The following is a 25528-nucleotide window of genomic DNA, read 5'->3' on the forward strand; positions in this document are numbered from 1 at the left end:
TCTGGGTCCTTCCATCGTCACTCCTTGTGGAACTCTGGCTGCAGGACTCCTCTCCTGCTCACCTCCTGCCTGCTCTGCGCTCGATTTCTCTCTGGTGCTCCCCAGCGTGGCTGTGTCGTCTGCGGTCTCAGCTTCCCGTAGACACGCTCACCTCCCCGCCCTCCCCAGGGTACTCGGGGAAGTCTGCAAGCAGAGCCTCCTAACAATGGAACCTTCCCAAAGCGAGGACGATGGGAAGGCTGCTGTCGGGGGCAGGGGATGCAGAAAAGGTGGGGTGAGAAGCCATCAGACGTTCGATGAACGAGCAGAGGTGATAGCAACTCTTGGCTTCCACATGATAGGAGGATGGAGCGTGGAGAGCACAGATTGAGTGGGAGAGGCTGGGCTGGGCGTGGGTTAGGAGGCGGCTGCTGTCGCCCAGGCCTGGGGTAACAAGGGCCAGGAGAGGTGGCAGAGGAAACGGAAAGAAGAAATGCCAGAGAGGTGAGGACTCGGGGACGGGCCCGGCTGCGGAGGAAGTCCTGGGACCTGGAGACCAGGGCAGTCTGCAAGACAGCAAGCCCAGGCTACAGAGCTGAGAACAAGGCAGGTCCAAACTGGGCACTTAGGAACCCCATGAGACCCAGGAGCTCGGGTTCAGAGCCAAGCAGAAGGCTGAAAGCTGGATGTGGGACCCAGACAGAAGTGCTGCCTGTTCTGTGACACCCCAAAAATGCACTTTGTGCAATAGTCTGATGCACAGAGAGCTGGGAAGATGTCCAGACTTGTCTTTTTATCGAAACCCAAACTTTCCTTCCACCTAAGCTACTCTGCTGTGAAGAGTAAGTTTTTCTCTAAACTTGATGAAATCCACAGAACATATTGAGCATCTGCTCTGCGCCAGGTATTGTCCTCAGTGATGAAAACAAAGAAAAGTAAGGAAGACTCATCTGCTGGCAGAGACGACAAGGCAACAGGTTATTCCAGCCTAGGGATAAGGGGACAGCCACGCCCAGGAAGAGCAGCTGGTTCTGGCCAGAGCGCTGAAAGGGTGACGTCAGCAGGAGGCCCCTGTGCGCTGGGTGTTGCAGATGGAGCTGGAGCTCACCTGGCAGAGAGGAAGGAAAGGCGTTCCAGACGAGAGCCCAGGATGTACAGGAACATGGGGGGCAAGACAGCATAGCCCAGAAGGCTCAGACGTGTATGAGAAGATGTTCAACCTCTTTGATAATCAGGGAAACGGAAATGAAAACCACAATGAGATACCACTGTGCATGTGTTCAATCGGCACATCTGTAGAAGTCTTTGTTACCAAGTGCTGGTGCGGAGGTGAGGCAAAGAATGCTCCTCCACTCCCGGCAGGATCATAAACTGGCCCAGCCTCTTTGGAGAACAATTTGTCATGACCTGGTAACACTGAACATCTTTGTGTCCCATCCAGTGATACTAGCAGCTGTACGTCCTAGAGAAACAGCAGGACACAACAACGCCCACAGCAGCACGACTCGCAGCATACCCAGCTAGAACCACTGCCAATGTCCGTCAACAAGAGGATGGAGAAATAAAGTGCAGGTAGTCTTACAGTGGAATACTATACGGTAGTGAAAAACACACTGCTGCTACAACGCAGTGACGCGGATAAGTCCCTGAAGCGTATTAGACCAGAGCAACAAGTCCAGAAAAACCGTTAAGATGAGTCTATTTACATAAAAGTTCAAATACAGACAACACTAAGCAGGTTAATGTTTACCTGCATGCATATGTGGCTGAACTATGAGGAAAAGCAAGGAACCGATTATCACAAAGCTCGGAACAGCTGGTTATCCTGCAGGAGAAAGACGTGCACACCTGCTTCAAGGTGCGATGTGTGGGTGATGTTCTTTCTTCAGCTGGGCGTGGGTATGTGGGTGCCCACTTTGCTATGACTATTTAACCTGCACAGACAAATTGTTTGTGCTTTTTAATATACACATCTGTTTTACAGTGAGGAATTCCACAAGCCTTGCCCAGCTGGTGACACTGACCTGGGTGCACTTGGACACACAGGGAAGGTTCCCTTGTGCTCCGTAAAGACTTTTGGCTTAGGTTGTTTTTCTAACCTGGAATATTTTAGACTATTAGTGATATTCAGTGTTAGGTTTGGCGAGATGGAGGAAAGAGAGAGACTCAAATCAGGAGCCATTTCAGCCAAAAAGGTTTATTCCACTAATGTGGAGGGGAGACTGAACTAGATCAGTTCCCATGAACTAAGGAAAGCGCAGGGTTTATAAGACTTTTTAGGGAGGGTTCAGACAGAGTAATGGGCAATTTCGAAATCAGTGTATGCAAGGTGACACAGCCCTTGTGATCCAATGACATCTGGTAGATTAAGTCATAGGCTCTTGATTAGCCACTATCTCAGTACAAAACATTCCAGCCCAAAGCCTGCTAGAGCAGCCCACAAGACATTCCCTTGATGATAACGGTCATGTTTACCCCTTCCCAGGAGAGGAATCTCAGTTCCCAGAGCAGAAAAGGGAAAGGAGAGGGGCAGAAGGGGGAAAGTTGCTTAACCTGGCTGTGCTGCTGTTAAACTTGCCATGAGGCCTAATATTCAGGACTTCTAAAGTATTAGGCCTATGAATAAGGACTTACGGACAACCATAATAAAAAGACTATGCTGGATCTCCATCTTTTTGTCCCAAGTTTCTATTTTTAGGGACCTTCCTGCTCAGAAAATAGGCTGTGTGTAGAGCAAGACGAGAGGGGGTCTTGAACAGTCAAGAGCCTGCTACATAGGTATTGTTCATCTTAGGGACATTTTTCTTGCCTATAGAAAGAGCCAGGCCGAGAGCTGAGGAGGATTTCCACCTTGCTCCACCATGCATGGGTGGTCTCGGGGATGCCACATGGGATGGAGGAGTGAGAGGAGCTGGCAAAGGAAGGTCACAGAGACCCAGGAGCAAATGTCCTGGAAGGAGTGGAGAGTAGTCCTGGGACGTGTCCTCTGCAGGGAAACAAGGACAAGGACGGTGGGGGAGGGGGATGATGTCAATGTGGCCATGCAGCCAACAGTGGTGGGTACGTGTGTGGCACACAGCATGCCCTCTGTGCCTGGGCAGCACATGGCCTGGCACGCTTCTCCCCTGCCATCCTGCCCACAGGCACACCAGTTGATCGCAGGCCTCCTACAAGGCTCTGCAGAGTGGGTAAGGCGCTGGCCTTCTAGAAACTCTCGGCTCAGCAGGCGAGAGAAGGGAGGCATTGCAGAGGCCCCGGGTAATGTGGCAAGTACCCAAAGAGAGATGTTAGCGGCACGATAAGTTAGGTGTTAAAATGCATCAAGCTGTCTGCCCCTCTGTCTCAGGCTGTTTGATGCTGGGTTTGCTTTCGCACATTCACACGGAGATAGGTCTTTGCTGAAGCTTGTCATTTTCTAGTTGAATAACTTCAGGGTGGACCCACTTTGGAATTTAATTATCCTTACCCTGGGAGAGCTTTGCTGAGGTTCAGCACTCAGAAGAGGGGACAATTCTGGACATCTGTGTTACTCACCACAGGGCACCATCTGCTGCAGTGTGTTACTGTTTCAAGGACTGCTTGACAGTGTTCTTATGTCCCAGTGGTCCAGGAATCGAGATGGACTAAACTCTGCCCTGTCGCTCACTAACTGTGCAGCAGGGAGGTTTCTCATCTACTAATACCTAACTGGAGGTTTTGAGGCAGACCCTGACTTAGGCATTAGCTCCGCAGAGCTTTTTAGTGAAGGCCCACGCTAAATACAAAAGACCTGACAGCAGGTTCATTGTGTGCTAGAGGCTCGAGACTCTAAGTAGTGGGGACATAGTCCTGGGGGAAATTGTGAATTGAAGCTTCACAGAACCAGTCTTTTCAAAGCCAGGGTCAGCAGGAATGAAACACGTAGCTGTCCAGAGTGTGCTGCTCAGAGGCTTCCTGGATTCAGCAGAAAAAGGAGCTGTGGTCGATGAGTCATGTCTGCTCTGAGTTCAGGAGCGGGCAGAGTGACCCACGTGCCATGCGTTTGTCATCTAACTGTTTCCTAGATTCTCCCAGGTGCTGGGCACTGTGCTCGGGGCTTTCCCCAACATCCTCTCCCAGCAACGCTGAAAGTAGTGGTGATGCTGTTCCCATGGAAAATGTTCATGGAAAGATGTTAAGGAATCAAAAACAGGATCCAGAATGAAACATACAATGTGATTATAATGACAGTCATAAATTATAACTATAAATATATAATAGAATTATAAATAATTACAAACAAATGTGAATGTATATGGAAATGGAGGACCTGGAAGGAAATATATCATCATGTTCATAATGGTTATCACTGGGGGGTAAGATTGTGGATGGATTTTTTTTTTCTTTATGCATATTTGTATTTTTCTATTTTTCTACCATGGCCCATATTCTTTCCTAAAGCACACATAACGATGTGTGTGTGAGGGGGCATGTGCATTTTTTAAATATTACATATGTGGAGATTTGGTGGCATGCTTTTTTTACTCTTCAGAAATTCACCAGGAATATTAATTACTCCTCAACACAATTTTTTAAGAGCCACTTAGGGTAATTCTAAACCTTTTACTTCACCTGGACTGAAAGATTTGGACAGGAGCCCACACGATCACTTCCTCGATTTCTAATACTGGACCATCCTTAGCCTTCTTCTGAAAGGATGAGCAAAAGGTAAAAATGCACTAGAAATCTGAAAGACACCACAGCCCGGAGAAGGGCATCTCCTGAGATGTCGTGGAACATCTTGTGAGATAGTTTCACTGGACGATACTTAGAAATTTCCGGTAACTTCCAACGTAATTCAAGAAGAGTTGGCTTCTATGAAACAAGAATAGGCACTTATGGAGAGGAGTAAGCTGACGTCTGAAAAGGTTACATGGGATCTAGGACTTCTCTAACTGCGGGAATGAGATTGTGTACACAGAGCCCTTAGCCCAGTAGCTGTCACATGGGCACTCAAAATGTCATCAATATCATTGATATCATTTAAAAAATAAAATGACACTTGTTATAGCCCATACACACAAATACATATTACTGACTTTTCTGGTGTTTTAGTAACTTTGGTTTATAAGGAGTTACACCAAATGAGATGTTTTAAGCCTCGAGTTTGTGCGATTTTGCCAAGTCAGCCTTTTCTCTGCTGAGGCACACGTGGGCTGCAGACTGAGACCTGACTGTGGCAGTGAGAGCTGCTGAGCCCGCTGAGGGCCGGGGACGCTGTCATTCTGCTGTGTGCCCGGCTCTGCTCTGATTGCTTCATTTCTCTAGTGGGAGCCATTGCAGTGCATGGTAGAGCTGGGAATGGTTCCAACTGGCTTGTGGCCAACAGGGAGTGAACAATTCCTTCGGCTTAGGTAGGCTGACAATTGACATCACTGTTGTCAAGCACAAGTATTTCAAGTCACAGCCCCCGAGTGGGCTTGGGCTCAGTCAGTTTTGGGCATAGGTGTGCCTGCTTTATTGAGCCAGATGTATAAAAACCCAGATGCAGAGACCAGAAAAGCAGGTGGTGACCTATCACATGAAAGCAGTGTTGTCTGGAGCAGTCTTTCAAAGTGCAAGCATCCTTTTGCATGTTCTGAAATGCCTTGACTTACAAGACTTTTACATGCACATAAAAGGAAAGGAAGCCAAGAGAAGGGAACCGGCACTTATCAGGCAGGTGCCCTGTGGCAGGTGCAATGCTGGACATTTTGAGAACATTGTCATTTAATCTTCACAACATCTCTTCAAGGCAGGGATTATTGTTCATGTTTCCCAGGAAAGGCACCTGAGGCTGTGAGAAACTTTCTCATACACCGAAGGTAGGGTTCAAACCGAGGGGGCACTGAGTCTTAAAGCTTATTCCTTTTCCAATACTCCAGTTTTTTGCTAATCCCTTTCCATCAAATCTTGTAGACACATGTTTAGGGATGACAGCAATGTTTTGTCTGCTGCATTGTTGGTCTGGGAGGGAAAAAATGAAGTGCATGGCTTGATTTAACACAATATCTTAAAGCCAGATTGATGGGCATAGATTTCTATAGAGAGAGGTATGTATAGATCTCTGGGTTTGGACTTAGTGAGTGGCCTCCAGGGACTGGCACGTGCACCTTAAAGGAGAGGGCCCACTCCTCCTTACCATTGCGGGCAGAACAAAGGCCAGTGGAGCCAGTTGCAACAGAAAGAATTTCCATTAAAGGTGAGGAGGAAACTCTTGGCCCCAGGAGTTGAAAGTCAGGATAAATCGCCCACACTGATGTTTGAGTGTCCTGCTTTCTTGGTCCTGGGGGTGTTTATAAACAAGGAGTCCATTCAGCAGTGTAACATGTGAAGGGCTCAGTAAGCCTCTCTCCCCTTCTGCATGCAGGGGTGGCTTAGGGATGTGCAGACACTTCCAACATGAGCACAAGATCCTACAACTGTGACCGTGTGAGTATCAGGAAGTGAAGTCTGAGCCATGGCTGGGCCGTGGAGACCCAGAGGCTGCAGATTCTCCTCCGAGCGATTTGAAGAAGGGTGCTCAAAGACAAAAAGAGAAAGAAGGGGGCAGCTTTCGGGTCCCTCCAGGACTCTGATCTGTCAGCGTTCCAGAGAAAGCTCTGAATAGAAGGGACAGCTCAGAGCCGGAGCGGTTTTGCTGTCGTATGTCTCCTGAATGTGGCGTGGGCCTTGCCATTACTTCAGGCGGTGGTGGAATTGCGAGCTCGGGGGCACAGGGGCTTGGGGCCCAATCACTGTGTCTGGCGGACATGGGCGGCTTGGAGGGCCCTGTGAGTGGCGAGGCCATACTGACAGCAGACGGGGAGGTCAGAGGACTGCTTCCCACATGGCCTCCCCAAGGGCAAAGAAGCTGGTTGGTCACGTATGGCTTCTTGGGTGACTTGGGACACACATGAGTGAGTCGTGAGTCTTGAGGAGTGAGCTGGAGTAGCTCAATGCATTTACCTGAGGACCACAGAGCAGGAGTGACCTTCAGTGGGTGATCTCCAGCCACCATGGAGTCACTGATGTCCTCCCTTGAAGACCCCCCAGAATGCGAAGGCCCTCCGTCTCCTCTCCCGTGAGGCTGTGGCGGCATAAGAAGGAGGGTCTCTGAGTCAGATCCCCCATGCTTGGCGCTGTGTGGTCTTGGCCAGACACCCAGCCCGCTGCGCCAGTTCCTAACTGCGGATGGCCTGGGACGGGGAGTGACCCGCCACTGCCATGGGGAGGCACCGTCCTGTGATGACAGCACAAAGCCTGTGGGGTGGGGCTGTCATGAGTCCCTATTTTACAGATGAGGAAACTGAGACACAGAGAGGTGCGGTCACTGATCCAAGGCCTGTGGCCCTGAGGGGCAGAGCCAGGGTTCAAGTTCAAAGAGGCAGCGCCAGGACCTGCCCACAGGACCCTGCTCTTACTCAGCGCTCCTATCTCTAACCAGGTGTTGTTGGTCTACCTCCCTGCACTGATCTTTACCGAAAGCCTTATCTTGGCCTAGTCAAGGCCTTCTGTTTTACAGTGTTTTGTGATAACAAAACATATAATTTGGGGGTGGACTATAGCATCTGAGGTAAGATAAGATGTGCTGGATGCCAAGCTGTTCTGGGTTTCGAGTTGTGCCCATTTCAAAAGGTGTATTGGATGAAAAAATGCTTAAGGAAACTTTTGCTGTGGCTTTGTTTTATCATGAGTACAATTTTGTTTCTTTTTTGGGAAATGCCTGTACTGAAGATCTGTCTATTAAAAAGAAACTGAGACTGGGTCAGAGATGATTAGTTGAATTTACATTGTTCCCAAAGTCTTGAATTTCCCTTCCAGCCATAGATGGAGAGGATTTTCACATCCTAGCCTGGCAGCCAACAGGACCTCTGAGCCCCTGCAGGAGATGATGCCAGCTCTTCTGCCCCAAGACCTCTGTGGCTGGCTCCTCTCACCCACACAGCTGACCTTTGCTCCCACTCACGCCAAGTCCCCGGCCACCCACATTGGTCAGGACGCCACAAGCCCACTGTAGCATCCCACCCCCCTTGGGTCCTCCCTCACCTCGAACACCCATCGCGGGTGTCCGCACCTGGCCTCACTCTCCTCTCGCTCTGGGCTCTGTGGAGTCCCTGCCTCTCCGCTGAAGCATCTGCCTCAGCCAGGTTCAGCTCAGGCGACAGAAGCCTCTCCAGCCAGGCGAGGTGACGAGGGGCTTAATAAGGGGAATTAGATGCTTTCAAAGCTGCAGGCCTGGTCTGTAGGCCTCTGGGAATGCTTCCTTGACTGTTCCAGCCCACGTTCATCTCTCCCTTCTCTGCGCCATTCACTCATTCATTCGTTCATTCATTCATTTAGCAGTCATGGAGTAGGGGCAGTGCCAGCTGTTAGGGACAGGACTCCAGGGTGAGTAAGCAAAACATGGTCTCTCTCCTCAAAGAATACATGTTCTACTCACTCCAGACTCTGATGAGCGCTGGATAAAACAGAGATGTGAAGAGAGTGTGAAGGGGCCCAGGAGGGAGTGCCTCACATGGGGGGCAGCTGGGCAGGACCTCCGAGTTCACAGAGGGGGGACCCGAGCCTGTGCCAACTTGTGGGGCACAGACAGAGGTGGAGTGCTGAGGAACCAAATGTCCTTCCTGGTGATTGCAGGACAGGGTGGGAGAAGGGAGGGCTGGGGCAGGGGCCAGAGGGAGAAACTGGTCAGGGCGAGGGGGCCTTTGAGACACCACCTGACCACGCATGTGACATGATTACAGACATGCTGTCCTCTTATTACTCAGTTACACAGTGGTCGAGAGGGCAGACCTGCACGCCGGCCAGGCTGGGTGCACACCCACCAGCTGTGTGACCTCAGACAAGGTGCGTGACCTCACTGTCCTCATCTGTAAGATGGGAAATAACAGTACCCACCTCGTGGGGCTACTGTGAGGGCTGAGTGAGTTAACGTGTAATAACACACTTAGACCAATGTCTGCCGAAGGTCAGCTGTTAGCTTCGGCTGTGACGTAATGCCTGACTCTGTACCAAGCATCACGCTGGGTTATCTGCATAGACTCCCTCAATCAGTCCTCGCAGAAACCCAGTGATACCAGCATTATTGATCTGTTTTACAGAGAGGAAGGTTGTTTCTAGTTTCCTCTATGAACTTTTAGACCCCCCTGGGGATTCTGTTCTATTTTTGTCCGCAGTGCTGCAGGAGGCCTGCCAGAGACAGAGAGCTCCTCCTGGAGCTCTTAAAGAGGTGGGGCCCGAGTTAAATTTGGATTTGCACAGAGCCCACAATGCTGCTGCTTCAGTGATAGGAAGGGATCCGGCTTGCTCTCTCAGTCTCACACACAGGCCCCCTGACTCCCAGGCCATGCGAATTTTTTAAAGTTGTAAAATTTGGCAGGAAGCAGTTTGGTAGATGCGGATGATGAAGCGCGTGATGCAGTTGAGTGAGTGGGATGCTCTGGAAAGAGCAAGGACCAAGAGCTCGTGCTGCCCCCCCGAGAGGCGGGCGGGCACCCCCCACCCCTCCACAGGAGGATGTTCTAAGGGTTAGTGGGGCTAGTTTCCGTGAAGGCTCCCCTCGCCAGAGCCCGTGACAGCCCACCTGCCTCACGGTAGGTGCCTCTCAGTTTTGCAGATTTTTCCTAATCTGGTGAGCAGAATGTGTCTTCAGCTGGGCTTCTCGTTCTCACTGTCCAGAGCGTGGCGCCGCTGGGCAGGGGCCACTGTCCTCTCGGCGCCAGGTGGCACTCAGTGCTGGGGGTATTGGTGCATCTGACCCTCCCGCGGCCTTCTGAAGGGGGTGTTGCTATCCTCACCGCACAGATGAGCAGGCAGGTGGGAGCGAAATGCAGCCATGTCCAAAGTCCTGCAGGGATACCAGCCTCTGGTGGAGGCGGGTCCTTCTCACCTTAGCGCTGGTCTCTGGTCTCTGTCTTTCAAGGCAGAGGTGGCGGCTGGCTTGGTTCCCACCCGTTTTTCCAGGTGTCCTGCTCGGCCCACCTGGACCAGGCAGCTGTCAGGGGCGAATGAGCTTGTGACTTGTCTGTGATCATGAGTCTTCCTCCTCCAGGGGGTGAGTGAGGCAGAGTGGCTGGCCACAGAGGCTCAGCCCTTTGGCACTTTCACATACACGATGTCGTTTCATCTCAAAACCCTGGGAGGAGGTGCCATTGTCCCTATTTCACAGGTAGACAACCGAGGCCCACAGAGATCGAGGATCCAGCTCATGGAAGGGCCAGAGCTTCAGCCCAGGCCTCCAGACTGCAAGGGGACCACCTGAGCCACTGAAGAAAATGGCTTCAGAGCAGACAGTCACAGAGGGCGCTCACTGTGCCAGGAAAGACCCAAAGGATCCCATCACGTTTTCGCATTTACCTCGCATGCCGCCTGAGGTCGGTGATGGTAGGATTATCCCCGCTTCGCAGTTGACCAAACTGAGACCCAGAAAGATGAGTCACTTAAACAATTAATAAGCAAAGGAATGAGGGGAGAATTGACTTTTTGATGGAGAAGAAAGTCAGTGGCATCCAACTGGCACATGGACACACCGGCCCCACCTCATCCTTCCTGAGAAGGCTTGTTCAAGTCCAGGGCTGCACTTGCTTCACGGGAGCTGTGCCACCTCCCAGGGCCGGGTGCCAGGCAGGCCATCTGCTCTGGGGCTGATCCTCCCCGCTCCACAGCCCTTGCCTTCTCCCTCAGTGATGGGCTCCCAGCTGGCTGCCGCTCCAGGAAGAAGGTCTTAGCCTCCTCTGCACCCTAGCTTTTGCTGCTGTGGGTATTGCCTCGTCTGCATGAACTGCTCTGCTGGTTTTCCACTGCTGCACTTGGGCGAGGTTGCAGAATGCCTGGGGGGGGGGGAGGACGTGCAGCATCCCTTGGCTATCTGCTGCACTCTCTGTAGCAGCCCACTATCCCCATGAAGCTGAAGTCACGTCAGGGCACTGCCTGCTTGATGCCATCCTCTGTGCGAGAAACCCCCCCAGGCCTTGCACTGCTCCCGGGCCCATGGGCTGGCATGGGAAGCTCGTCTCCGCCCCTTTCCTCCAGGCAGCGTCTGGACGCAGGGCCTTCCTTCTGTACCTGGAATAGGACATCTGTGTGGCCGGCAGGCCCCTGTACCCCACAGCTCTCGTCACGTCCAGGGTTTTCAGATGACTCCTGGTGCACGCTCACACGTGTGTTCTCTGCAAGCCGTGGGCCAGGGACAGTCCTGTTTGTCTGTGTCCGCGGGGCCTGGCACGTCATCAGCTGTCAGTTACAGCTGTGGACTGTCTTAGTGAAGGAAAGTGGGTGCCACTGTTGCTGCCGTCCAGTGAGGAGCAGGCGCTTCCTTTCTATTTAATGTCCAGGAGATGGGCTCAGAGCGTCAGATGACTTCTCAAGGTCACGGGCAGTTGCACTGGAAATCAAACCAGGCATTCTGGCTTCAGAGGGGCCTCTGTTCACAGATGTGCAGCAGCCAGACATGCACCTACTCGATGTCTTGGTTTTTTGGTGCTCGTTGTACATGTTTCCAGAGCAGAAATAAAATCACAGTGTTTTGTGAAACCCCGCAGGAGAAGTGTCCCAGTGGTGAATGTGGAAGTTCCAGCAGAAAGCCTGGAGCCAGAGGCTTTCCCTTTACCCTTTACCCACGGGGACAGATGTAAACACACATGGCTTAGGATCCGGCTGATGTGTTTACAGCAATGAGGTGGGACGCTGGGAAGGACTGGGACCCAGGGCAGGACAGGGGACGGGGGTGGGGGGTGGCTCTGCCCACAGCAGGTATGTGGGGAAGGAGAAGGGTGGTTTGCCCAGAGGAGGGGTGTGCTGATGGTGGGACACAGCAGCGGAAAGCCCAGGGGCAGCCCACTCTCAAACACAGCTCCAGGCTCCTTCCAGGGGGCTCCTGCCCTGGGCTTGCATTCCAAGCCTGGGGATGGCAGAGGGCAGGGGTCCAGGGCCCAGGCCTGGTGGGGTCGTCCAGTGGGCAGCCGGGCCTCCCTCAGCTCCTGCTTTGTACCGGCAGGCTCCACGGCCGGGGGCGGGGCGGGGAACACCGCAGGCGAGGCTCCACCCTCAACACACTCTAGTGAGGGGAGGCAGTGAAGACTGTCTGCTTGTCTACAGAGGAGCATAGTGACAAGTGCTGAAGAAACCTTGCCAACTAAAGGGGTCAGAAAAAGCCTCTCTGAGCCGGAGACCCACACAGCAGACAAAGCCTGCGAGTAAAGAGTCGTGGCAGGTGGGGCAGGGTCCCCAGCAGAAGCCGCAGCAGGTGTAGAGGATCCGAGGTGGAAATGCACTTGCCAGTGGCATGCTAGAGCAGCTGGAACTGGCTGGAACTGGCCAAGATTGTGCCTGTCTCTTGTCAACTCAAGTGCAGTGACACCGTGTTAACAGCTTGAGATCAGCATGGCAAGAGTGTTTACACCACGGAATTGGCAAACAGCGCACACTGGGACCACCCCACCCCCAGATATTAAGCAAGCACATAACAGCACACCCCTGACTGGCATATCAGAAAGCACCAGAAAGGGGGCCTTGGAAGGCGACAGGGCACTGCAGAGGCGGTCAGGCTCTGTTCTGTTACAGGGGGAGGTCTCCAGAGTACTTAAAGCAGAGGGGAAACATGATTTGATTTCACTTTGCCAGACAGATTCTACAAAACAGACTCAGGTCCAGGGAACACATCAATGTGGGAAGGAGAGGAGGGGGAGGGGCGATTGATTTATCAGAACTGGGGTCCAGGCAAGGTCTGAAGCCAGGTACTAAGGAGAAACGGTCTTACAGCAGCAGAAGCTTCAGATCAGAGTGAGGCCAGCTGTCAGGAGTGTGGATCAGCGGATACCGACCCGGGCACTGGGAGGCTGGGGAGGGCAGAGCAGGGTAGGGGAGGCTGAGCCCTCAGGGCTTCCAAGGGCCCCACCTGTGTAGAGCAGAGGGCGGCAGTGGCCTCGGCCACCTGCAGTGGGATGGCCATGAGGTCGGCTTCCTTCCATATGGATGACAGCAGCAAGCTCCCCAAGCCCCCACACCTCTGTGGATAGAAGCTGTGGCTTCTCCAGCCTATCCCCAGGGTGACCAGTGGCCCCAGGTTGGTCATAACTTTCCCCAGTGGCTACGTTCTCACCCCTGTTAAGTTCCATGTGGCATCTGAGCAGCATCGTAGCCCGAGCTCGACGCCGTGAGCACAGCAGATGCTTCTCAACCTTGAGGTACATTGGACTGCGGGGAGCTTTTCCAGCCCCACACCGAGTAGACCCAGAAGTCTTCCGGAGGTGGGACCCGGGCTTCAGTATTTTTGAAAGCTCCCCAAGTGATTCCAATGTGTGGCCAAAGTTAAGAATCACTGAGTTAGAAGGAATTGCTGTACAGTAAGAGACCAAATATTTTTCTACATCTTGACTTGGGAGTGGGTTCTATTGATAGGCAATTCCAGGCACAATGACAACACCTCATGCCATTGCTTTGGTTGCTAAATGAAACTCTGAAGTCCTCCTCTGGGAGAGGCTGGCACATACTGTAAGGTCCAGGCTGATCTCGTCTGTCTGCATCAACAGTGGCTGAATTAACGCAGTAGCTCCACGCTCCCAGAGGACGTTCAGCTGTCCCTTCTGGAAGCCCAGCCCCTTCTGAGGAGGAAAGATGATGACTAGTTAGAGGTTCCTTGCTCCTTGGTCACTGAAGGAAGCATAGGAAAGAATCGCATCAGCCGGCCTCAGAAATGTCAGGTGGGCGGGTGTAATTTACCCAAATTGACGTCGGATCAAGCAGAGGTGGCAGGCACTTCAAGAAGCAGTAAGCAGAGTGTGAAATATCTCTTGTGTGTTTTTAGGAGAAGGACAGGGAGGACAGCTGTCAAAGGTGATACGGAAAATGAGGCTAATGCTGGCACTTTGAGCAATGCTCAAAGAGTAAAAGCACGGTCAGACAAACTGGCGCCGTCACCCTTACACGACTTGGCAAGAGGAGGTGCAGAACAAGGACAGGCTTTGGCATGAGGCGACTCGGCACAGGTCCACTGGACCCTGCTCGGTGCCGCCAGGCCGGGGCACAGCTCTGGGGGGGCGGGCCCTGCCCTTCTAGAGCCGACCTCAAAGTCAGGAAGTAAGAGCACGTGGGTGGCCAGAGCAGCGGCGAGCTGTGCTGCGTACCGAGGGGCCGGGCAGGTCAGGACAGCCGGGGAAGCCGGCTTGGGTGAGCGGCAGGGAGGGAGGCCGCGGCCCATGCCCTGAGCCCCATGGCAGCCTGTTGGAGACCTGAAGGCCGGAAGGTGACACACTCTGATTTACGTTTTACCAACGCGCTGCGTGGCTTAGACAGTTTACTTAACTTCTTTGAATTTCGTTCTCCTCTTGTGAAGATCAAACACAGTGGTTGGAGGGTTGGAAGTCTAGGATATGGAGTTGACAGAGGAGCGGACACAGCCAGTGCTCAGTGAGACAGCAGCTCCTCCTCCTCCTCCTCCTCACCATCAGCAGACATTGGGTGGGGTCGCTCAGGGCTTCACCCCTTGCCTCTTAGCTCCCCGTGGGTCTTCTGCTAAGAACATGAGTCTTGAAAATTGGCTATTTATGAATCTAAGTGCCCCTCATTATCCCCAAGGGGGGAAACTGGCACTGATGCCTGGCGCGTGGGCATAAGTTAGCTCGTGGGACCCTCACACACACCCGGAGGCAGGTGCTGTCATCACTGTTCTATAGGTGAAGGCCAGAGGCTTGGGGGGTGAGCACTTTTCCTGAGAGCTCCTCAGGAGAGCCAGGGTCTATTCTGGATGACCCTGAAGCCTGGCATTTTAGCATACCTGTGTTATTTGATAGGCATTCAGCCCGTGACTTGGTTCTGACTTGTGGCTGATGTTCTGTGAGCTTCTGTGCTACCCCGGCTGCAGCCGCAGTGGCCTGAGCTTTCCTAACCCGGCTCCCTTCTTGCTCCTCCAGGGCCCTGCTCTTTGTGTCCCACGGTGCTGGGGAGCACTGCGGCCGCTATGACGAGCTGGCTCAGATGCTGATAGGGCTGAACCTGCTGGTGTTTGCCCACGACCATGGTGAGTACCAGGTGCCACTGGGCACCGGCTGTGCCTGACAACGGGGAGAGCTCCCTTTCTGGTCTGTCTCAGTGCCGTTATTCCTCCTTCTCAATTATTCCATTCTCCACGGATGTTTCTAAGCAGAAAATGTGTAGTTATGTAAACAAGGAAATATGTCTGACCAGCAGTTCTGTTGAGTCTGAAATTGAATGCAGGCTGAGCAGAAACCTCCACTGGAAAAAGCCAAAGTTGGATATGTTATGTAAGAACTTGCCCCAGGCCAAGTAATCCTCTTTTATATTTATAACATGCTTTCTCTCAAAATGGGCCCTGGTTTTCTCACAAGGGATTTCAAATGGAAACAATGCAGTTGGTTTAAGTACAATTTAAAGCCACTTTAACCACAAGAGATTTACAAAGCATTTCAAATCAGGAGAATTGTAAAAGTCTCAAAAGGCCATATTGGTCACAAGAAAACCCCAAACACACACACATACACACATGCACACACATGCATATACGCATATAAACACATGCGCAGACACACACATATAAACACATGCGCACACACACACACATATACATACACCCACGCATACACACATGCACACACGCACACACATGCACATTCATATATACACACATGCATGTACACAGACATGCACACACATGAATATACACACATGTGCATCCATATATGCATGCATTTCATACGTATTCACACATACAAGGGTACTTTAAAAAGTTCATGGAAAAATAGAATTAAAAGATAATGCAAATCTTTCCATGAACTTTCTGAAGTACCCTCGTACATAAATGTAACACACACACACTCTCATGATGGTACTTCAAAAAGTTCGTGGAAAGATTCATGTTATCTTTTGATTATATTTTTCCACGATCTTTTTGAACTACCTTGTACACATACATGCATACCCACACACACACATATCCAGGCTGAAATCCACAACAACTGTCAAACTGCAGCGGTCATTCCTAGGTCCATGTGTGCTTTCTTGATCATTTCTATGACATTCTCCATGGCTGGGGGCCTCCTGATTTAGTTCTTCACCCAACATTCTTTAAAATCAAGAGCTCCCAGTGACAGAACGTGGTGATTTCTCCACAGCCTCAATGTAAAATTCTATTATCCTGGCCCAGATCCAAAAATGTTGCTTCTGTTTGATCTAATCTGAAAATAGATAATTAAGTGATGTCCCTGAAAAGAGGGACGGGGGTCAGTGATAGGGGCCTGGGAACCTTGTAGAAGGATGAAAAGCTATATCTGTGCAGACGGAAACTAAAGCAGTCCCTGGGTGGACAAAAAGCTTGCTGGGGAATTTTGTACGTAAGGAACTGCAAATTTGATTTGCCGGAGCCCTTTTTAAGCCAGGTATATGCAAGTGTCCTTGTAATTGATCATATTGACTAAATTCTCTCTTGTGATAGTTGTGATGTTCTTTAGTGCTTTGCAAACTGTCCCAGTAGTGTTTGTGAGACTGTCTGAGAAATAATATTCGAGGACTCTCCCTGAGGCTTTTGCTGTGGGGACTGTGGAGAATGCTGTTTCTCTGTTGCTTTTGTCTCCATTCAAATTTCTCGCAATCATCATCATTGTGTTCCAGAAACATCCTGAAAGAAAATATTTGTACCTTGCAACTAGAAGTCTGAGTATCTTTTTTGTATCTCAGTGGCACCTACCTTCTTACCAGATAAACCTGGCAAAATCTGTGGGGTTAAGTAAATGTTTTGCCTTATTTATTTGTCTGACTGTGGCACTTTGAAAAACAGTTTTAAAAGGTTCCCTTGTTAGAGTGAAGGGAGAAAAGAAACAACCCACCTTTTGAGGTTTTCAGAGCAACATCAAAAGTGAAGGCAAAGCTCTCTGTGGCATTCTAAATATAGTACAAAGGTGGCTGTTTATTGCACCTGTTTCAAGTTCCTTGAATGACTCACTGGAAATCTCTCTGGCAAGTGCCTAAGGGAGGAGTGTTTTTCAAGAAATTAACCCAGTCAAATGTGTGTGTGTGACTTTTGTTGTCTGTAGATGCAAATAACTGTGGCTGACATTGTAGATGAAAGCCAGGTAGGTGGGCTGCCACTGAAATACCAGGTAGGTGTATTGTGCGAGCTGGAGAAGCAGATGCTGGTGGTTAGTGATCATTGCTTTATTTATTTCTTGCTGAGAAATGTGTTAAAAGTGGAAAAGGGAGGATTTGAACCCAGGACTGCTGGTTCCAAAGCCTGACCTCTTTCAGTTATACCATACTAATATTTTCAGGCATGAATACCTGCAGAGACATACGCAGACTTCACTCTTTCCAATCTAACTTTTACATTTAACTAAAACAAATACTGGGTGAATGTCAGGGCATTTATTGTGACAATTAGAGGCATACTAAGAACTGAAAACTCAGAGCAGAAGACCCTGGTGAAGGGTCCCTGGCCTCTCCAGTGCCTAGATGGCCCAAACTGCTCCTGTCTTTAGTGACCAGCCCACACCCCGGTGTCATCAGGAGCGTGCTACGGCAGCCTTCACCCCAGACAGCACAAGGTCTCCGACCATAACACACCTGACTCTAAGTCCCAACTCAACCATGAATCCAAGTTGTGTGATCTTGGACCTTATTTAGGCCATAATTTTCCCGTCTACCAAATGGGCAAGAGGATGCTTTCCTAGAGCAAGAGATCATGGTGAGATAATGTGTAAAAAAGGCCCAGAAACGTGCAATGCTTTCGTCCCCTTCACTCTGCGCCTCCAAGACCCATTCCAGCCACAGTGTAGACCAGCTGGTGTGCTGGGTACCCAGGTGGGCGTGACCCCAAGGCTCTGAGCAGGACAGCCAGGCCGAGGCTGGGAGTCAGGGCTCTTACCGAGCTGGCTCATCTCTCAGCCTGCAGGGGCCGCTGTTAAAGTCAAATGAAGTAATTGACAGGAGCGCGTTACGAGTAGACAGCGCTGCCTACGGGGGCTTCACTGCTGGTTTCTTTAACACAATTTATAGAAACACTGATTTCTATGAGTCTGACACTGACTTTAATACCATGGGTCTCGTTGCTCAACTACATTATAGTATTTCATTGTTTCAACAGCAGTCTCGAGATGCTGAGGTTGTGGCAGCCTGGCTGGGTTTCTCAGCACGCCTGGTAGACAGGTGTGCGTGGAGTGTCATGCTCAGTAGCTACTTAATTTAACCTTGTTTTCTATTTTAACTTCAGAATTTTTTTACAGAATGTCCTCATGGGTTTAAACAGCTTGCCAGCAGTGAATGTTATGATTCCTGCCAGTTACTGTCAACTGCAATGCCAGGCCCTGTACTAGGCTCTTTTTGGGCTTTGTCTCTAATTCCTTGTAATGATTAATATTACCATCCCTGTGTTGTAGATGAGGACTCTGAGGCTGTATAGCCAAGTGGAGCTTGGCTTTCCAGTGGGAGTGTGGAGCTTTCTCATTGCTCCAAAGCACACGTGCTGGTTGGAAGCGATCAGGCCGCATGCAACAGAAACCTGACAGTGGCAGCTTAACAAAGGAAAGTCTCTTCTCTCCCTCGCCCTTGAAGCCTGAGGCAGGTGCAGAGCTACATGGCACCACAGTGCCTGAGGCTCCATCTGCAGCTTTGCTCAGCTCTTCTCACTTAGTGTGTGGCTTTCATCCCCGGGGGCACCAGCTCCACCTCATGCTCTAGCAGGAAGCAACCAAGAGGAAGGGGCAGGACTCCTATCAGGACAGCAAACCTTTCCTAGAGGTCCCAGCAGGCTCTGGCGACATCTCATCAGCCAGCACTGCACGCAGCGCTATGCCCAGCTGCAGGGGAGGGAGGGAAGCACAGGCTTCTGTTCATGAGAAAGAAGATGACGGTGGACATTGCTGGGAACCATTCATTCTCTGCCACGCTGCACTTCCAGGTCTATTACTGAAGGGAGCATTTCCCGATCATTTCCACTTCTCATGTTCTCTGGGTGGAACAGCTGACCCACAGTGCTACCTTGCGTCTCATTCGTCCCTGTGTTCCTTCACAAGGCTTTGACTGGGGGTTGTCAGCATCCTCAGTAAGTATTGGTTCAAGTTCCCAACTGTGCACTAGCCCTGGGCAAGGTGTTGGACAGGAGCGCAAGGACACAGTAACTATGGTCCCAGCGGTAGCGCGACCTGTCTTCCGCAGGAAGACAAAGCAGCCCTCTCTGAGTGCACAGCTTTGTTGTAGTATTTCTCCGCCTGTGTGGTAACTGTCCCTTCGTGGCTGAGGCAGCAGGCTCCTGGCTGAGAAAGACTCGCTGCATTGTGTGTTAGCTCCTCTGTCTACCCCCAGAAGTTTCTTACCGTCTGTGTGGTCCAGGGCTGAGCAGAGAGTAGAGGCATCACCAGTGTTTGCTGAGTGACTGGAAGAGTCTATAAGCCAAATTAGATGAGACCAGAAATGTTCTAAATATAAGTCGTAGAACATCCACGTTAGAATATCCACATGAGCAGGGCAGTGTCAGGTCTCCTCATTGTGGAGGAGATCCAGCGAGTGGCCACTGGAACCCTGAGTCTGGTGGCCACGAGGGTGGGGGAGCTTTCAAGGGAGCTTGTAAGGGACTTGGATGTGATGCTGGAATGGAGCAGCCTCGAGGCCTGTAGCTCAGGTGTGCAAAGGCAGGAGTGTGGCACCGCGGAGGCACATGGGCTTCCCCAATGTCTGGAGGGCGGGCACGGTGACCGGGTCTTGTCAGATGGGCAGAAGCTTGCCTGGAGAAGGAATGGCACTGATCAGGCACAGCCATGGTTCTCATCTTGGCTGCCATTGAAATCTCTGGGGAGTCTTGAAAAATACGATGCCGGGGAGCACCTCTCCCTGCCCCAGAGACTGATTTCTTTGGTGTTTGGTGTGGTCCAGGCATCGGGAGTTCTAAAATCCCCCTGGGTGATTCTTATGTTCAGCCCAGGTTGAGAAGCACCATTCTGGGCAGAGGAGGCCATCCAGGGCAGAAGAGTTGTGGACTCATCTGATGGATACACAGTATCCCATGTCTATGCCCATTCAGGTAAAAGTCCCCATACGGTGACTTAGTGGACCCTAAATGTTGAACTAGAGGGAGCAGGAGGGGAAGGGAGCCCCCGGCCTGCGGAGCTCAGGGGCTGAGACATGTCCCTTTGCACATGTGGAGCTAGTGGAGACCTTTGAGCAGAGAGGACAGGACCATTGCTGGGAAGAGCTCTGGCCTGGGAGCAGGGAGGGCCACCAGGAGACTTTTGGAATTGTCAGGAGAGGGGGATCCAGGTCGGGGCCAGCGAGGGAGAGGTGTTGGCAGGCAGAAGTGGGGGAGCAGCCGGCCTCATCTGAACGGGCAGAAATACCAGGAGATTTCCTGTGACATTCTAAATATAGCCCGGAGAAAACCAGGGCTGGTCCATGCAGTCCCTTGGTCTGCCATCTGCTCACAGTGACAACGCTCCGCAGACCCCTCCACACAGCAGAGCTGGCCAGTCTGCCGAGGAGGGCGAGAGCCCTTGGGCAGGAGGGCGTGCCCAGCAGTGACTCTGCTTCCAAGGCCGTCCTTCCCCAGGCAGCAGCCCCCTGGCTTCTTAACACGCATGTTTAAAATGTATTTGCTGGGGCCAGAGAGGCTTTCTCTTTATTTACAAAGTATAGAGGAACCATCCTCAACAGATTAACAGAGAATTAATTATCTGCAAATATTTGAGGGAATGTGTCAAAGGGAGGCTTGTGTTTTTCACTCTCAGCTGGAGTACATGAGAAGAGGAAGTCTGGAGCGAATGGTCGTGGGCGGCAGTTGTGTGTGACTCTTGGGGGCTGGACCCTCCCCAGGCAGAAGAAGAGTATTTGGGAAATTCTGGGGAAAAAACCTTTTCCATATAGGGAGACAGATCTGAGTCAAGAGACTGTCATCAGTTACAAGTAATATACTTCTGTTTGAAATGCTTGAAAACGTGTTAATTTTTCTGTCTCAGTAAATACAAGAGTGAAAACACTGAAATGAGCCATCCTTTCATGGGTCAGGAGTCCCTGGGGGCCTGGCCCCGAGGCTGGGGTCAGTGGACTTGCTGCAAGTGTGTAAGGAGAATGGACCGGGACACTCACATGTCCCCAGAGACCCTGCCGTCCTTTCCTCTCCATCTCTCCTGCTCTTCCTTCTTTATTCAGGCTGCGCACACCCCAGCCTTCCATCTTTGAGATAAGTTTGAGGAGTTCATTGGGTATAAATCTCTGATGTGAATTTGTATCTGATATGAGATCACGTGCCTCTTTTCTTGAATAAAACGAAAACCTCCATAAAGGCTCTATGTGCTCATCTGGGAAGTGAGCGTAAAAATGACAATATCAAGGTTGCATTGTGGCCGTGGGGATGAAATGAGACGAAGAGGTCTTCTCAACGCTGGGGGCATCAGCATCCCTGCAAGGCTGGTTGAAACCCAGATGGCTGGGCCCCATGATTTTCAGTCTCAGCTGGCCTGCGATGAGGTCAAGAATGTGCATGTCTAGCCCGCTCCTAGGTGACACTGCCAGTGCTGGCGCTGGAACCCCGCTTTGAGAATCGCTGAGAGATTGCATGTAACAAGCCAAACCACGCATCTGTTAGACACAATACGTGTCAGTGGGAGCTGTTTGGAAAGCAGGGTGCAGGAAGATACTGCAGCTATTGAAAGTTCTGTCCCAGGATTTCAAAGATGCTTCCTCAAGGAGGTGAAATTTGAACAAGGAAATAGAGGGAAAGAACACTGAGGTGGGGATAATTTTCTTCTTTCATTCTTTGATATGTCCTGAGTGTCTAACTGTGTGCCAAACACTGTTCTAGGCATGGGGGATCCAGGAGTGAGTAGGCAGACGCAGTCCCTGCCCTCGGTGAGTGGATGTGCTGGCGGGAGAAACAAGCAGGACGCAGTAAATAAGGAGAGATGTCGTGTCCTGCGAGGTGCAGTGAGGACAGGCAGTGTGGAGGCTGTGAGGGTGTGGGGAGGGAGAGGCTGTGTTGGTCAATCGGACCAGTTCCTGCAAAGCTTGGGGTGGCAGAGGGAGTCCAGAGCCAGGAACAGCCAGTGCAAAGGGCTAGCAGAAGAGCTAGCTGGGGTACTCCAGGGTCACCAGCAAGCCAAGGTGGCAGGAGCTTAGACAAAGCAGCAGGAAAGTGGTGATGGGCAGGGCCTCGTGGACCTGAGCAGGAGCCTGGGCTACTCTGGTGTGCTGGTGCGACATGCTCTGATGTGTATGGCTTCTCACAATCCCTGCAGCTGCCATGCAGAAGACAGATTGCACAGTAAGGGCGGGAAATGCAGGTAGGACCCTGAGCAGTTGCCCAGGTGAGTGACCACAATGCTGGATGGCATGGATTTGGCTGCATTTTATAGGTGGATTCAACCAGACCTCCCTGAGTCATGAACTTGGGTGGCATCAGTAGGAATAAGAGGCCTGAGCAGAGTGGAGAGACTTGGCGGAGAGGAGAGAGGCGGGGAGGTGCGAAAATCGCTGGCCTCGGATCTCCATGTGATGACATCTGCCTTTGGAAACCAAAGAAATCATGTTGGACACAAGTCCTTGTGCATGTTTTGGGTTTTTCCCCTAAATCCACATGTCGATAGAGCTGTGCCTCATGACCTAATCACCTCCCAAAGTCCTCACCTCCTAATGCCATCGCCTTGGGGGTGACGATTTCAACACTGAATTTTGGGGGAGCACAAACATTCAGACCACCACAGTTTTGGAGGCAGACAGAACCAGCTGCAAATCCAATCATTTAAGGCAGTGAGGTGAGAGCAGATGCCCTCCCTTAACTAGTCCTCTCCACGCTGTCCCAGGCCAGAACCAGCCCCGCGCAGCCCTGTCTCCATCTTTACCTTTTGGGCCTCTGCCTGTCTTGCTGCGGGTCCCCAATGCTGGCCTTAATAAGTAGCATTTATTCATCACTCAACATGTGCCCGACACTTTGTTGGGTTTTACACGTATGTGCTTTATCTGACTTAGCTCTCACAGCACCACCAGGAGGCAGGGACTGTCGTACCCCTTTTGCAGATGAGAAGACTGAGGCACAGAGAGGTCAAGCTGCTTGCCTAGGGTTGCACAGCTATTCAGTGGGAGAGCCTGATTCAAACCCAAGCCGTCTGGCTCTAGAGCCTGCATCTGTAGCCACCACACTCTTCCCCACTCTGGGAGGGCTGGCCTCTAAACAGAAGCCCGCAGCACCTTGGGCCCCTCACAGGCGGTAGCAGTGTGCCCAGGTGCAGAAGCTCGCGGTTTATAAGAGGCTTCCTCAAACATCTTCTCCTTTGATCTTATTAGTAACCCCTGGAGGAAACAGCCTGGACTGGAATCTAGGTATTATTGAGTCTTAATCCTTTCAGGCTGCTGTAACAGAACACCACAGACTGGGTGGCTTATAAACAATAAACGTTTATTTCTCACAGTTTTGGAGTCTAGGATGTCTAAAATCAAGGTGTGGCAGATTTAGTGTCTAATGAGGGCCAGCTTCCTGGTCCATAGATGGTACCTTTTCCCTGACTCCTCACATGGCAGAAGAGACAAGCAGGGTCTCTTGGACTTGTTTTATAGGGGCACTAATCCTATTCATGAGAGCTGTGCCCCGTGATCTAATCACCTCCCAAAGTCCCCACCTCCTGGTGCCATCACCTTGGGGGTGAGGATTTCAACACATGAATTTTGTGGGGACACAAACATTCAGACCATAGCAGAGAGCAGCAGTTTTGGAGGCAGACAGAACCAGCTGCAAATCCAACCTCTGCCTAGTAGCCTGGTCACCTGACCAAGCACTTAACCCCCCTGAGCCTCAGCTTCCCCATCTATAAAAGCGGGAACGAGATTGCTCCCTTGAGAGTGCTGTAGGGTGCTCTGCACATGCCACATGTGCCTTCCTTCCACCAGTCCTCAGGCAGGAGTGAAACAGTCACAGCTTTACAGAGTCAGACCTTGGCTCAGATTTGCTCTGTGGCCTTGCCAAGCTGCTTCCCTTCTCTGGACTTCACATTCCTCATCTGTATAATGGGCTGACAGTGCCAGTGTGTGGGAAGATTGCTGTGGGAAGAGAACTGCTGAGGGGACATGCTGCTTTGCTCATGTCCTTTGGTATACTGGGGAGGGAGCAGGGCATCCAGTCAGGTGACCTTGGGTGCCCAGCCTGTGACCTTGAGCATCCAACCTTGTGACCCTGGGCACTCACATTTGTGACTCTGAGCACTCAGCCTGGTGGCCTTGGACAAGTCACTGAACCTCTGAGCCTAGACCACAGGCCAAGTGGCTCGAGGTGTGCAAATGACCTGACAGGGCTTTGAGGCTCCCTTTGTCTGTCTGAGTCCTGCCTCCGGCGGTTCGTTCACATTCTTACATATCGCTGTCCACTCTCAAGACTCCAGTGGGCACTGCACGTGGCGCTCACACCTTCGCTTTTGACCAGCTTGCCATGTGGCCTCTCAGTTCTTTCAGAAAAGTAAAGAGGGCTGGCTCAGACGACAGCGGTTCAGACTGCGTCCTCCAAGGGCTGTGGGGTTGGTCACAAAAACCCGGAGTGTTGAGCTCTGTGGCCTTTTCCACCCAACTCAGGGCCACTCAGCCCTTTTCCTGCAGACTTCATTTGATTAAAGGATTCTCTTCAAAATTATTTTTTCAAAACTGCTGAACTAAGAAGTTAAGGAAGTTTTTCCCATTCTACAATTCTCTTATTCTACATGAGAAGCCAGCATTATGTGAGCTGCAAGGGCCGAGCAGTTATGACGGGCTGCTGCTGCCATGGCAGGAAGAAGGCCACTGGGGAGGGGCCGGCTGGGCCAGCCGGGGCTCACGGGGCCCTGTGCCATCCTTGCCGTGGCCCCATCTGCCGGACAGCACTGTGTATCGGCTGCACCTGCACCCCGGGGGCCGGGAGGCAGCGGGCCCCGTGGATGCGCCCTCAGCCCCAGAGCTCACGTGCCATTGTGCAAGGGAGGAGACCCCGGCTCCAAGGGCAGCAGCCGTGGTCCTGGGCCCTGCCACCACCTCCCTGGGCCTCGCTGCCTGCATCTGAGAAATGGGTTCAGGGTGGCTGTGGCACCTCGGCTGGTCTAGGGACTCAGGGTAGCTGAGCTGTAGAGACGCCAGTTTTTGTCTAATGGTTGATGTGGAAGAAGCCTGTGTTCCAAGGCGATCTCATTCTTTTCAGCAGGTCTCACTCAGAGACTACAGCTGCTGAGCTGAAAGGAGCCATCTGTACATTGAGGGGCTCACTCCACAGTGGTTCTGGATCAAACCAGCAGCAGGAACTTGGCAGAAAGGCAGATTCTCTGGCTCCATCCCCACCTGCTGAGGCAGGGCTGGGACTGGCAGGCTGTGTCCAGCAAGCCCGCCGGCGGTTCAGATGACAACTGGTGACATGCTGCCAGGCGCTGTGGAAGAGGAAAGCCTAGCTCAGCCTGGATGGGTGCGGTGGGCGGCCGAGCTGCAGTAGGAAAAGGAAGGAGAGGGTCTTTCAGCCCAGGGGCGAGGAGGTATCAGAGAGCGGAGTGGGCCGGAGCTGCTGCGGGACGTTTCTCTGACTCAGTAATCTTGGGCGTCAGGAGCCAAGCAGCTTAGGCCTCGGGGTCTCCAC

General features: G+C 51.7%; 1 protein-coding gene across 3 annotated transcripts in view; it reads left to right on the forward strand.

Moving 5' to 3' along the window:
- Window positions 1–25528, forward strand: part of MGLL (monoglyceride lipase) — a 122250-nt gene that overhangs the window by 22405 nt on the left and 74317 nt on the right. For all 3 annotated transcript variants that reach the window (XM_063114647.1, XM_063114648.1, XM_063114646.1), the window contains exon 3: window positions 14868–14974. In XM_063114647.1, the coding sequence (XP_062970717.1) occupies window positions 14868–14974 (107 nt within the window). The remainder of the gene's footprint in view (window positions 1–14867; window positions 14975–25528) is intronic.

The sequence above is a fragment of the Cynocephalus volans genome, chromosome 11 (genome assembly GCF_027409185.1).
Source record: "Cynocephalus volans isolate mCynVol1 chromosome 11, mCynVol1.pri, whole genome shotgun sequence".
Taxonomy (NCBI): domain Eukaryota; kingdom Metazoa; phylum Chordata; class Mammalia; order Dermoptera; family Cynocephalidae; genus Cynocephalus; species Cynocephalus volans.